The sequence below is a fragment of the Bombina bombina genome, chromosome 5 (genome assembly GCF_027579735.1).
Source record: "Bombina bombina isolate aBomBom1 chromosome 5, aBomBom1.pri, whole genome shotgun sequence".
In the NCBI taxonomy this organism is placed as follows: domain Eukaryota; kingdom Metazoa; phylum Chordata; class Amphibia; order Anura; family Bombinatoridae; genus Bombina; species Bombina bombina.
Genome location: NC_069503.1, coordinates 295,261,559 through 295,276,867, shown reverse-complemented (window position 1 = coordinate 295,276,867; position 15,309 = coordinate 295,261,559). Strand labels below are relative to the sequence as shown.

Sequence of the window (15,309 nt, the reverse complement as noted above, 5' to 3'; positions counted from 1 at the left end):
GGCGAGCTCAATCTGATTGGCTGATTGGATCATCCAATCGGATTGAACTTGAATCTGATTGGCTGATTCCTTCAGCCAATCAGAATTTTCCTACCTTAATTCCGATTGGCTGATAGAATCCTATCAGCCAATCGGAATTCGAGGGATGCCATCTTGGATGACGTCCCTTAAAGGAACCGCCATTCGTTGGGAAGTCGTCGGTGAAGATGGATGTTCCGCGTCGGCGGGATGAACTACATCGATCCGGAAGAAAGAAGATTGAAGATGCCGCTTGATAGAAGACTTCAGTCGGATCATGGACCTCTTCAGCTCCCGCTTGGATGAAGACTTCAGCCGGATCATGGACATCTTCAGCCCCCCGCTTGGGCTTGGATCAAGATATCGGAGGCTCTTCTGGATCGATCGGTGAAACCGGCGTGGTGAAGACAAGGTAGGGAGATCTTCAGGGGCTTAGTGTTAGGTTTATTTAAGGGGGGTTTGGGTTAGATTAGGGGTATGTGGGTGGTGGGTTGTAATGTTGGGGGGGGTATTGTATGGTTTTTTTTACAGGCAAAAGAGCTGAATTCTTTGGGGCATGCCCCGCAAAGGGCCCTTTTCAGGGCTGGTAAGGTAAAAGAGCTTTTCTATTTTAATTTTAGAATAGGGTAGGGCATTTTTTTATTTTGGGTGTCTTTGTTATTTTATTAGGGGGCTTAGAGTAGGTGTAATTAGTTTAAAATTGTTGTAATATTTTTCTAATGTTTGTAAATATTTTTTAATTTTTTGTAACTTAGTTCTTTTTTATTTTTTGTACTTTAGTTAGTTTATTTAATTGTATTTATTTGTAGGTATTGTATTTAATTAATGTATTGATAGTGTAGTGTTAGGTTTAATTGTAGATAATTGTAGGCAGTTTATTTAATTTATTTATTGATAGTGTAGTGTAGGTTTAATTGTAACTTAGGTTAGGATTTATTTTACAGGTAATTTTGAAATTATTTTAACTAGGTAACTATTAAATAGTTATTAACTATTTAATAGCTATTGTACCTGGTTAAAATAAATACAAAGTTGCCTGTAAAATAAATATTAATCCTAAAATAGCTACAATACAGGTGGCCCTCGTTTTACAACGGTTCAATTTACACCGTTTCAGAATAACAACCTTTTTTTCCAGTCATGTGACTGTTATTGAAAAACATTGAGAAGCAGTGCATTTATTAAAATAGCCAGTAGGTGGAGCTGTCTGCTTGTGTTGCAGCAAAGCCAAGCAAGCTGAAATTAATCAGTTTAACCAGACCTGAGCTATTGAGCAGATTTCAAAGGAACAAGATCTTTCTGTCTATAAATCAGTCCAGATTGGAATGCATAGAAAGAACTGTTTGCAGAAAAATGCAAGTGAAGTCTGTGTTGTGTGATTATTTTATTAGGTTTATAATGCTGTTCAGCAAATGTTTTTGTTCATTTAACTTAGTTTAATTATATATTCTGTGTTGTGTGATTATTTTATTATGTTTATAATGCTGTTTAGCATTTAAAGTCTTCATTTCAAAGCTTTAAAAATAATGTATTAGGTGTTACTTATGACAATTTTGAGAGGGGCCTGGAACCTAACTCCCTCACTTCCCATTGACTTACATTATAAACTGGGTTTCAATTTACAACGGTTTCAATTTACAACCATTCCTTCTGGAACCTAACCCTGGCGTAAACTGAGGGCTACCTTTATAATTATAATTTATATTGTAGCTATATTAGGATTTATTTTACAGGTAAGTATTTAGCTTTAAATAGGAATAATTTATTTAATAAGAGTTAATTTATTTCGTTAGATTTAAATTATATTTAATTTAGGGGGGTGTTAGTGTTAGGGTTAGACTTAGCTTTAGGGGTTAATACATTTATTATAGTAGCGGCGCGGTCTGGTTGGCAGATTAGGGGTTAATAAGTGTAGGTAGGTGTCGGCGACGTTGAGGGGGGCAGATTAGGGGTACATAGGGATAACGTAGGTTGCGGCGGTGTACGGAGCGGCAGATTAGGGGTTAATAATAATATGCAGGGGTCAGCGATAGCGGGGTCGGCAGATTAGGGGTTAATAAGTGTAAGGTTAGGGGTGTTTAGACTTGGGGTACATGTTAGGGTGTTAGGTGCAGACTTAGGAAGTGTTTCCCCATAGGAAACAATGGGGCTGCGTTAGGAGCTTAACACTGCTTTTTTGCAGGTGTTAGGTTTTTTTTTCAGCTCAAACAGCCCCATTGTTTCCTATGGGGGAATAGTGCACAAGCACGTTTTTGAAGTTGGCCGCGTCCGTAAGCACCGCTGGTATCGAGAGTTGCAGTGGCGGTAAATATACTCTACGCTCCCTTTTTTGGAGCCTAACGCAGCCCTTCTGTGAACTCTGAATACCAGCGGTATTTAAAAAGGTGCGGTGAAAAAAAAGCATGCGTAGCTAACGCACACCTTTGGCCGCAGAACTCTAAATCTAACCGTCTGTGTCTAGAAAGATTTATTATCGAGTTTGGAAGACTTACATTTCATGGTGTTCTTCTCATAAATTCTCTTGGCATTCTTTTAGAATTCCTAGAATTTTTCAGTTTCTTCAGGATGGTGTAGATAAGGGTTTGTCTGCAAGTATTTTGAAGGACAAATCTCTGCTCTTTCTGTTTTGTTCCACAGAAAAATTGCTAAACTTCCTGATATTTATTGTTTTGTACAGGCTTTGGTTCGTAACAAGCCTGTCATTAAATCAATCTCTCCTCCTTGGAGTCTTAATTTGGTTTTGAAGGCTTTACAGGCTCCTCCATTTGAGCCTATGCATTTTCTGGACATTAAATTACTTTCTTGGAAAGTGTTGTTCCTTTTGGCCATCTCTTCTGCTAGAAGAGTTTCTGTTTTATCTGCTCTTTCTTGTGAGTCTCCTTTTCTGATTTTTTCATCGGGATAAGGTGGTTTTTGCGGACTTCGTTTATATTTTTACCTAAAGTTGTGAACTCTAACAACATTAGTAGAGAAATTGTTGTCCCTTCTTTGTGTCCTAATCCTAAGAATTCTCTGGAGAGATCTTTACATTCTTTGGATGGGGTAAGAGCTTCAAAATATTATGTTGAAGCTACTAAAGTTTTCAGGAAGACTTCTAGTCTATTTGTTCTTCTAGTCTATTTGTTATCTTTTCCAGTTCTAGGAAAGGTCAGAAGGCTTCTGCCATTTCTTTGGCATCTTGGTTAAATCTTTTGATTCATCATGCTTATTTGGAGTCGGGTAATTTTCCACCTCAGAGGATTACGGCTCATTCTACTAGGTCAGTTTCCACTTCCTGGGTTTTTAAGAATGAAGCTTCTGTTGATCAGATTTGCAAAGCAGCAACTTGGTCTTCTTTGCTTTCTTTTTCCTAAATTCTACCATTTTGATGTTTTCTCTTCTTCAGAAGCAGTTTTGGTAGAAAAATACTTCAGGCAGTTGTTTCAGTTTGATTCTTCTGCTTATATTTTCAGTTTTTTTAATTATATGATTAAAGTTTTTTGATTTGGGTTGTGGCTTATTTTTTCAGCGGAATTGCCTGTCTTTATTTTTATTCCTCCCTCTCTAGTGACTCTTGCGTGGAGTTCCACATCTTGGGTATTTGCTATCCCATACACTAGCTCATGGACTCTTGCCAATTACATGAAAGAAAACATAATTTATGTAAGAATTTACCCAAACCAGCTACCGCTAAACTCCTGTGGCTTCCCTCCCCATAACAGCTGGCTTAACCATACCTATCCTCTTGATCCGGCATGTGCTTATCCCAGGCTGCACCCCCGGTCCCATCCATTACCCTTGAGGCCTCAGCCACAACCCGATCCCCTTTACCCATCCCCATGCCTGTGTCCCTTTAACTATGGCCCCCTTGCTTCATATCTGGCCTTCCCTCCGCCTTCCGGCGACCATCATATTGCCCCACCACACCGACACACTACCCATCCTACCACCACACTGCCCTTCCACCTACCTGCTTCCTGTGTTCCCTTCGCCTGCGTCCTCCTCATCGGGTGGCTTCGCCTGGCCCTACCACTGGATCGTTGGGCCCTGACCTCCGCTCCCTGACCTGCCGCAGCCGTCTGCCCTTCTCCAACCGGTTCCCCTACTCCCTACTCCCCTACTTCCCCTACTCCAGCAGTCCTCGCCGGTGTCAACGCTCCTGTTGCTGCAGGTCCGGCTCTTGTAGGCGACACTCTCCTCCCACTTCTTCTCTGCAGGCGTGGCCCCTTCGTCCTGGCCCTGCCGCCTATGTCCGGACTGAGCCACTCCGGCGGTCTGGCCCTCCTCCCTCCAGAGGGCCGTGATGTCCTGCCTCTTCCAGTGACCTCCCTGCTCTCCGGTGGAGCTGAGCCCACCATCAGCAGATGCAGCCATTCTGCGCCTCTGGCATTAGCAAAGGCCGTCACCGACTCAATCAGGTCCTGTAGAGCTGCCATCCTCTTGCAAGGTATGTGACAGAAAAACGTCTGCTTCTTACCCCACGGACCTTGCAAAGAGATTTTGGTGCTCTTATGGGCCACCCCCCTTTCTTATCTACCTGTCCCAAGCCCCATCTCACTCGAACAGCAATTGACCCCTAGGGCATCATTTACACCAGACCTTGAATCATGCAGGCATCGTCTGGGCAGGTTCACTTGGGGATCTGTGCATCCTATCAAGTTTGTAAGTAGGCTTCAGAAAGTAGCGGTGCAGATAAGTTGTAATGCAGAAGCAAGAGTAGCAGGACATCCAGTTACCCTTCTTGGGAGCACTTAGAAGGCAAGTATACATTCACATGCCATTTTCAAAGAAGCAACAGAGCAAAGGAGATGAGCAATAAGAGTTCTTCCCTCCTCATGTGTGCATAAACTGTATCTATTCTGGATCACACTTTGCAAATACTATACTTATTGCTTGCCTCCTTTGCCTGCTCCTGTACTCTGTTGTTGTTTTTTTTTAAATGGCATGTTAATGTATGCTTGTCTTATACTTGCTTCTGCATTACATCTTATCTGCACTGCTACTTTCTGAAGCCTACTTACAAACTTGCTACCATGCATAGATCCCCAAGTGAACCTGCCCAAACGATGCCTGAACAATTCAGGGTCTGGTGTAGCAGGATGTTTGCGTGCTTCTTGTATTTTATGTTTATGTATGCACTTTTGAACTTTGCACTTTAGGATATGTGCTTTGCCTTGATGACAGGGTGTACCTATTTGTGTATGATTTATTTTTATTTAAAAAAATAAAATTAACTTTGTATTCTACAAAAGATTGCTAAATTCCCTTACTTTTATACCTTGACTAATATAGTTTAAAGTTTAAAATAATACAATATATAACTAATAATCTTTGCAATTTACTTTTTTTTTTTGTTTAATCTTTTATTTATGTCAAGATTTAACATCACAATAAAGAAAATTTACAACACAAGTGCTTTATGGTCTCTTTCTTTGCCTTGGATTCAGTCTTTGCTCTATTATGAAGCCTTGTTCCAGGCTTTGATTGACAAATCAATAAACAGTAGATTAGACCATTGAAACAGTCAATATAAAAGTTAATATAACAGTCAATATAACAGTTATGCCATTTTTAACAGGATAAAGGAAAACTTATATATATAATATGACAGTCTGAGATTACATACAAAAACATTTCAACACGCATTGTTTGGTAACCCTAACATGGTACTTATAGACAGGTGTTTGCATCTCTCCTTGAAAGGAGGGGAAAGTTAGAGCTCAAGGAGAATATCTGATGTTTCTTGTTGAATGGTCCCATTCATTACCCTTGAGGCCTCAGCCACAACCCGATCCCCTTTGGCCATCCCCGTGCCTGTGTCCCTTTAACCATGGCCCTCTTGCTTCATCTCTGGCCTTCCCTCTGCCTTCTGGCAACCATTATATTGCCCCATCACACCCCCACACTACCCATCCTACCGCCACACTGCCCTTCCACCTACCTGCTTCCTGTGTTCCCTTCAGCTGCGTCCTCCTCACTGGGTGGCTCCGTCTGGCCCTACCACCAGATCGTTGGGCCCCAACCTCCACTCCCTGACCTTCCACAGTGGCCTGCCCTTCTCCAACCGGTTCCCCTACTCCAGCGGTCCTCGCCGGTGTCGACGCTCCTGTCTTTATGTATTTGTTCTTTTGCCTTGGATTCAGTCTTTGCTCTATATGAATATATGAAGTCTTGTTCCAGGCTTTGATTGACAAATCGATAAACAGTAGGTTAGACCATTGAAACAGTAGGTTAGACCATTGAAACAGCCTTGGATTCAGTCTTTGCTCTATTATGAAGCCTTGTTCCAGGCTTTGATTGACAAATCAATAAACAGTAGGTTAGACCATTGAAACAGTCAATATAAAAGTTAATATAACAGTCAATATAACAGTTATGCCATTTTTAACAGGATAAAGGAAAACTGATATATATATAATAAGACAGTCTGAGATTACATACAAAAACATTTCAACACGCATTGTTTGGTAACCCTAACATGGTAATTATAGACAGGTGTGTGCATCTCTCCTAGCTTGTAGATAGGAAATAGGGGAAAGTTAGAGCTCAAGGAGAATATCTGACGTTTCTTGTTGTTAGAATGGTTAAGGGTCATATCACTTCTATTTGAGTGGAAAATGTGATTCCCAAAAGAACAACAGTTCAGCGTAATATTCAAGTTTTCCGGTAGTGTAAGAAAAATATCTTTCTAAGAATAGGTTAAGTTTTATCTGATCTGTCCACATGGATAAGGTAGGGGGGAGTCAGACTTCCACAACCTCAGAATTATTTGCTTAGCACTACATATAGCTAGTTGAAGGAGCGATGCATAGTGTTTAAAGGACAGTTTAGGAATAACATGAAATAAGTATATTAAGGGGTATAGGAGTATGTCATGATTTAGGAGTTTACTTATAATATCATTGATATCTTGCCAGAATTTCACGATTTTGGGGCATGTCCACCAAATGTGGTATGGTGTACCCTCTTCTGAACAATTTCTCCAGCATCGGTTACAAGCTTCTGGGAAAAAATATATATTTAATCTATAGGGGGTAAGGTACCATCTGAGAAGGAATTTATAATTGGTTTCCAAAAGGGCAGAAGAGTGTGCAGATTTTGAGTTTTTTGGAAGATAGTGTACCATTCTTGTTCAGTGAGGGTGTATGGAAGTTCCCTATGCCAAAATTTAACCATCCGGTATGTGTTATTTCATAGGGTGTTATGAGAAGCGTATAGAGCAGAGAAATAGTATGTGAGGGGGAGGACTCAAGAGTGCAGAGTTTTTCTAGAGGTGTACGCTTTCTTAGTATCAAGTTTGAATTTGTGTGTGTCAACCAAGTGTTTGAGTTGTAGGTACCTGAACCAGTGGGTGAATTATATAATGTTGAGGCTTTCCAGCTGTTGCCTAGGCATTAATTTACCTGCATCCAACAATGTATACAGAGGTAGTAGATTAGACAGGTTATCTATTGAATTAGGGGTTACAGATATTCCTATTGGAACGTCTGGGTTAGATAATGCAGTTGTCAACAGAGGGGGGATCGTGGACCATACTGCAAATGTTTCTTTTATAATGAGATGTTTTTTAAAGAGAAGTGGTTGATTAACTTTAGGTTGCCAGCAATAAGCGCCAAGTTGGGATGTTTTTTGTGACATCATGTTCTAAAATTATCCACGTTTTGTTATGCTCTCCGCTTATCCTGCGAAGCATGCAGTAACTTCACTGGTGTACAGGGATCTGCATTACCACCACCAGGCTTAAGATGGCGACTGTGGCATAGGCCCCGAAACGGGGTGTGTCTAAATTACGTGGTCTAATGTCCTTAATCTCTGCTGTTCGTGCCGGTCACATCCTCATTAGCTTTGGAGGTAGTTTGCAGTTTGCAATCTCCAAAATTGCCCTATATCACAGAGGTTTCGGGCGTCAGCTCACGAAGCTCTCTAACAGTGCGGCCATACCTCACGGCAGCCGGCTCCACCCCCCGCAATTTACTTTTGTTAATATATATTTGAGTGATACTGTATGTTCATAAATTATTTGTAAATATGTTTAAGATTTTATAAATTAAAGACATTTCTATTTATTTATATAATAAGATGGTATTGCAAGTGTAACTGATCTTTTTTATTAAAGGGACACTCAAGCCAAAATTAAACTTTCATGATTCAGATAGAGAATGCAATTTTAAACAACTTTCCAATTCACTTCCTTTAACAAAATGTGCAGTCTTTTTATATTTATACTTTTTGAGTTACCAGCTCCTGCTGAGCATGTGTAAGAATTTGCAGAATATACGTATATGCATTTGTGATTGGCTGATGGCTGCCACATGATTCAGGGGTAGTGGAAATTGACATAAGTTTGAAATTTGTCAGAAAAAAATCTACTACTCATTTGAAGTTCAAACTAAGTGCTACCTATCTTCATATATGCTCTGAGAATTAGGACTTTAATTTGAAAGTGTAGGAACTTGATCATAATGAGCCTAGGACAATTTCCTTCCTTAGCTGGTTCTCTTTCTGGTCCTACTCTATGTGCTTTTTCAATACTGCCCTCTTTCTCCAAAGGAGAACGACAGGGTAGTTTCAATAACCCTGATGAGATCTTCTTGTTTAATTCTGGTAGACCTAGGAGGCGCACATTATTGCATCTCAAGGTCATCTAATATTTCTCACAAAAGAGGGGTTTGCTTCTCAAGGCATTCTACTTTGTTCCTCTCAATCACACAAGTATCCTCTAACTCAGAGATTCAGTTCTCTCCATCTCTCACTCTAGCAGTGAATTGTTCAATATCCCCCACTAACGCATCAATGCCTTTCTGTAAATGATCAATTTTGGGGTACAAACAATTCTGATATTTGTTTAACAATAGGATGTGTTTCATTGCCCCCATTTTCTATAAGAGCATCAGGAGGTAAATTCAGCCCTGCAGATTTAGTAACTGGTTTTGAACTTTTGTCACATGATTTTGTTCTATGTTTCATGGTGTGAGATTTGAGAAATGTATCCATATACAGTTGCACGAACTTAAGATGTAATGGGGTTTATAGATCAGTAAGCAACCAAGTAAACACTGCTCATAAACACAAGAAGGTTATAATGTATAGACTATAGTGAGAGTAGAAAAAAATGTATGGAATTGTCACAGGACACATCAATTCATAACATATAAGAGATCCAGGGATTGTTGTGCTTATAAATGTTGAGGGTGCAAAAGTAAACCACAAAGTATGTTTGTGTGGGGGAAGAGCAACTAATTATAACAATGTGTAGATTTATCTGAGGACTTCAATTAATGAGATAGTATTGTACTATTGCTCAACTTAAAAAAAAAAAAAAACAGTAGTAGTTCCAGTAGAGATAATTAAAACATATAAGCAATCAGGAGTACCTGCAATTATCACACACAAAAAAAAGAGAAAAACATTTACAAGTAGCTATAAAAATGAATCCTATCAAGTCTGAAATATGCCAATATAGCAACGTAGGCTTTGTCTCACTTACCAACAAATGGATAGATTATTAGGGCAAGTAACCATGTACCCTAGAAGTAGAGTGTTCATAGCGGAAGGTGTTTAAAAGAAAGTTCTGAAATTGGAACAATTATGCCTAGGGCCATCCCTTCAGCACTCTCTCACTGTGCCGTGACGTTGGAAAGCCATCAGTACTTCCCAAAAGTGAATTCACTTTGTCCACTGATCCGCTCCTGTAGATCCTCACTGAGGCAGAGTAAAACAGATGCCAGCCAGGTGTATCCTCCATCCTTATGGCGGTCATGTGTAGGAACCTGCAGGCCTTTCTCTGCATCTTCCCACTGCTCCTCCTCAGCTGTATCACTAGCCACTTTGGAAATGATGGGATTCAGTCGATCACACATTCCCCAGTTTTGCATAACCAACACGGTTATATTAATATACGTTTTACCTCTGTGATTACCTTGTATCTAAGCCTCTCCAAACTGCCCCCTTATTTGAGTTCTTTGACAGACATGCATTTTAGCCAAACCGTGCCTTCTCATAAGTAACTCCACGGGTGTGAGCACAATGTTATTCATATGGCACACATTAAATAATGCCCTCTAGTTGTGAAAAACTGTCAAAATACATTCAGATAAGAGGCTAAGGAATTAGCATATGAGCCTACCTAGGTTTAGCTTTCAACTAAGAATACCAAGAGAACAAAGCACATTTGTTGATAAAAGTAAATTGGAAAATTGTTTAAAATGACATGGCCTAACTGAATCATGAAAGTTTAATTTTGACAAGACTGTCCCTTAAAACTGCTTCTGCTACAGCTACTTTGCTCCTATAGCTTCCCCACTCCAACTCTTACACATGGACATGTAGCTACTGAAGAAGTTGCTATGGTTAAGTAAGCAAAATATGCAACTGAAGCTCCTTGAAATTACAAATATCTACAACGTTATATTCTGTAGCAAGCGGTCGCTACCTATGACCATCTATGATGTAGCAAGAGCAAGGGATTTGTGTAATATGTAAGTGAAAATTGACCTGTTTTGAACGTATTTTTAATTGTGATGTATGTACGCTATTTTATTTTCATGTGTCGTATTTAATTAGTATGCACTATCTTTGTTAACCATTTTTCACCATGACTACAGCCAATTTGGGTGCAATTGCACATTTGGGGGAGGGGTCTTTTGGGCTATAAATGTTTGTTTTCTGGTGTGGTCTGAGGAAGGGGGCTTGAACCTTGAAATATCACCATGTTTAAAGTGTCCCCAGCTCAAAAACAAAAATGTTCATTATTAACCTAAAATGCTAAGCTTCAATATCTTCCTTTAATTACATTTTAAAAAATGTATGATTTCTTAATGCTTATTAATATTTACATTTTTTTATTTAGAGTTTTTTTTCCCCCTTACAGGCTTTCCTTTAGTGCCTGCATCAATTCATGCATTTGCAAGGACAAAGTACTACAATGACAAGTGAGTGTTTTTTGTATAGTAACCAAAACAAAACATGTTTATGTATTTAATCTTCTCACTAAAAGATTATTTGTTTTTATTATAGATGTTGGATGAGTGTGGAAACACATTTGTTGTATATAGTTCATGGGCCCATAATGGCGGCATTGCTGGTAAGAATATATTATTTGTGCTAATTAAAGGGATAAGGTTTCACATAAATGTGTTTTCACTCCTATTTAATTAAATAAGATTATAAATGCTTTTGCTATAATGAATTTAATATTTACATCTGTGTATTATATACTGCATAAATTAATTTACATACACCATCTATCTTTGCCAAATTAAATGGAAATATATTGAAGTTATGCATACAAATTCAACATGCAATATCTATGATAATTTATATGAACAAATGCCTAAATAATTTATAGGTTGAAATTGTACGGCTACATTCCTCTTTTTAACCCCTGAGCATATTGATGATTTTTACAGACTCAATTATTTTCTATATATAGAGTGATTTTCTTATGGTCATGATTTTTTATTATATTTTGATATAATAAACGGCAAATGCTCATAGATTCTGTTATAATAAGGATATGGGGAGATTTGCAATCTCATACCGCAGCTAAAATGTTTAACAAATAAACAGGATATTTCCATTTCAGTATAAAATAAGTTTACGTTTAGACTGGGCAAAGCCAATGCTCAAATGATACGTTGTTCATTGACTCATTTCTAAATGAAGTGACTGGATATCTTTTTGTTAAATTATTCCTTAAACCACTGGTTTCCAAACCTGTTCTCATGTCTCCCTAACAGGCCAGATTATGAGGATATCTGAACTGGAGAACAGGGGAAATTATTATCATTAGTAAACATGGTTATTATACCTGCTCTCATACAAGGACATCCTAAAAATTTGACCTGTTGGGGAGGCCTGAATACAGGTTTTTAAAACCAGTGCCTAACTACAGCAGGAATGTACCTTTATTAATCGTTTGTTCCATTTCTTTCATGTAATTGGCAAGAGTCCATGAGCTAGTGACGTATGGGATATACAATCCTACCAGGAGGGGCAAAGTTTCCCAAACCTCAAAATGCCTATAAATACACCCCTCACCACACCCACAATTCAGTTTTACAAACTTTGCCTCCTATTGAGGTGGTGAAGTAAGTTTGTGCTACGATTTCTACGTTGATATGCGCTTCTCAGCATTTTGAAGCCCAATTCCTCTCAGAGTACAGTGAATGTCAGAGGGATGTGAAGGGAGTATCACCTATTAAATGCAATGGTTTTCCTCATGGGAGATCTATTTCATAGGTTCTCTGTTATCGGTCGTAGAGATTCATCTCCTACCTCCCTTTTCAGATCGACGATATACTCTCATATTCCATTACCTCTACTGATAACTGTTTCAGTACTGGTTTGGCTATCTGCTATATGTGGATGGGTGTCTTTTGGTAAGTATGTTTTCTACTTAAGACACTCTCAGCTAAGGTTTGGCACTTTATGTATTTATATAAAGTTCTAAATATATGTATTGTACTTATATTTGCCATGATTCAGGTTTTCAGTATATTTCCTTTTGCAGACTGTCAGTTTCATATCTGGGAAATGCTTTTTTTTTTGTATTTTTTACCTGGGGTATAGACTTTTTTTCAATTGACTGTCATTTTAAATTTGTGGGCAGAATTAGGCTTGCGAGGGCGCAAAATGGCAAAGTATATTGCATCATTTTTGGCGCAAGATTTTTTTTTTGAAGTTACATTCGATGATGCAAATTCGTCACTCCCGGCGTCTTAGTTGACGCCAAGTCCTTTCACAAGGTTGCGTCTTCAATGACACAACTGTGTCATTTCGGGATGTTGTTAGCGCCAAAAATATTTTTCTGTTTGTGTTGTGTGTCATACTTGGCGCCAAATATTTTCATTATTTAAAACCCCATTCCTATATGCCTCTTGCCTTTTTTCTCTACCAGAGGGCTATGCTGTTTGCATTTTTTTCCCATTCCTGAAACTGCCATATAAGGAAATTGATCATTTTGCTTTATATGTTGATTTTTTTCTCTTACATTTGCAAGATGTCTCAATCTGATCCTGTCTCGGAAATCACTGTTGGAACTTTGCTGCCTGATAACAGTTCTACCAAGGCTAAGTGCATTTGTTGTAAACTTGTGGAGATTATATCTCTAGCTGTGGTTTGTAATAGTTGTCATGATAAACTTTTACATGCACATAATGTGTTCATCAGTAATAGTACATTGCCTGTTGCTGTTCCTTCAACATCTAATGTAGATGATATACCTGTGAATTTAAAAGAATTTATTGCTGATTCTATTCAGAAGGCTTTGTATGCCATCCCGCCTTCTAATAAATGTAAAAGATCTTTTAAAACTTCTCATAAAGTTGATGAAATTTCAAATGACCAACAACATACTGAATTATCCTCCTGTGATGAGGATCTATCTGATTCAGAAGATCCTTCCTCAGATATTGACACTGACAAATCTACTTATTTATTTCAAATGTAGTATATTTGTTCTTTGTTAAAAGAAGTGTTGATTACATTGGATATTGAGGAAACTGGTCCTCTTGATATTAAAACTAGTAAATGTTTAAATTCTGTTTATAAACCTCCTGTGGTTACTCCAGAGGTTTTTTCAGTTCCTGATGCTATTTCTGATATAATTTCTAAGGAATGGAATAGGCCTGGTACTTCTTTTATTCCTTCTTCAAAGTTTAAAAAATTGTATCCTTTACCAGCAGTTACATTGGAGTTTTGGGAAAAGATCCCCAAAGTTGATGGGGCTATCTCTACTCTTCATAAACGTACTACTATTCCTATGGAAGATAGTACTTCTTTTAAAGATCATTTAGATAGGAAACTTGAATCTTACCTAAGGAAAGCCTATTTATATTCGGGTCATCTTCTCAGGCCGACAATTTCTTTGGCTGATGTTGCAGCTGCATCAACTTTTTGGTTGGAAAATTTAGCGCAAAAAGAATTGGATTCTGATTTGTCTAGCATTGTTCGCTTGCTTCAACATGCTAATCATTTTATTTGTGATGCTATTTTTTATATCATCAAAATTGATATTAAATCTATGTATTTAGCTATTTTAAATAAAGAGCTTTGTGGCTTAAATCTTGGAATGCTGACATGACTTCTAAGTCCAGATTGCTATCTCTTTCTTTCCAAGGTAATAAGTTATTTGGTTCTCAGTTGGATTCAATTATTTCAACTGTCACTGGGGGGAAGGGAGTTTTTTTGCCTCAAGATAAAAGACCTAAGGGTAAATCTAAAGCTTCTAACCGTTTTCATTCCGTTCAACAAAATAAGGAACAGAAACCTAATCCTTCCCCCAAGGAATCTGTTTCCAATTGGAAACCTTCGTCAAATTGGAATAAATCCAAGCCATTTAAGAAACCAAAGCCGGGCCCTAAGTCCGCATGAAGGTGCGGCCCTCATTCCAGCTCAGCTGGTAGGGGGCAGATTAAGATTTTTCAAGGATGTTTGGACAAATTCTGTCCAAAATCAATGGATTCTGAGTATTGTCTCTCAGGGGTACCGAATAGGATTCAGAGTAAGACCTCCTGTAAGAAAATATTTTCTCTCACGCATCCCAGCAAATCCAGTAAAGGCTCAGGCTTTCCTGAAGTGTGTTTCAGACCTGGAGTTTTCAGGGGTAATCATGCCAGTTACGTTTCAGGAACAGGGTCTGGGGTTTTATTCAAATCTATTCATTGTCCCAAAGAAAGAAAATTCATTCAGATTTTGAATCGTTATGTAAGAGTACCAACTTTCAAAATGGTGACTATAAGGACTATTCTGCCTTTTGTTCAGCAAGGGCATTATATGTCCACAATAGACTTACAGGATGCATATCTTCATATTCTGATTCATCCAGATCATTATCAGTTTGTGAGATTCTATTTTCTAGACAAGCATTACCAATTTGTCGCTCTTCCTTTAGGCCTAGCAACAGCTCCAAGAATCATTTCATAGGTTCTTGGTGCCCTACTCTCTGTAATCAGAGAGCGGGGTATTGCTGTGTTTCCTTATTTGGACGATATCTTGGTACTAGCTGAGTCTTTACATTCTGCAGAATCTCACTTCGAAAACATGATTGGAGGATCAATTTACCAAAAAGTTCTTTGATTCCTCAGACAAGGGTCACCATTTTAGGTTTCCAGATAGATTCAGTGTCCATGACTCTGTCTCTAACGGACAAGAGCCATTTAAAATTGGTTGCAGCCTGTCGGAACCTTCAGTCTCAGTCATTCCCTTCAGTAGCTATGTGCATGGAAGTTTTAGGTCTCATGACTGCTGCATTGGACGTGATCCCCTTTGCTCATTTTCATATGAGATCTCTCCAGCTTTGTATGCTTAACC

At 38.6% G+C, this 15,309-nt stretch overlaps 1 protein-coding gene across 1 annotated transcript in view; it reads left to right on the top strand.

Moving 5' to 3' along the window:
- The window catches only part of CALCR (calcitonin receptor), a 1,065,293-nt gene that overhangs the window by 852,873 nt on the left and 197,111 nt on the right, over window positions 1–15,309 (top strand). The window contains exons 12-13 of the mRNA XM_053714051.1: window positions 10,868–10,928; window positions 11,014–11,080. Coding sequence (XP_053570026.1) covers window positions 10,868–10,928; window positions 11,014–11,080 — 128 coding nt within the window. The remainder of the gene's footprint in view (window positions 1–10,867; window positions 10,929–11,013; window positions 11,081–15,309) is intronic.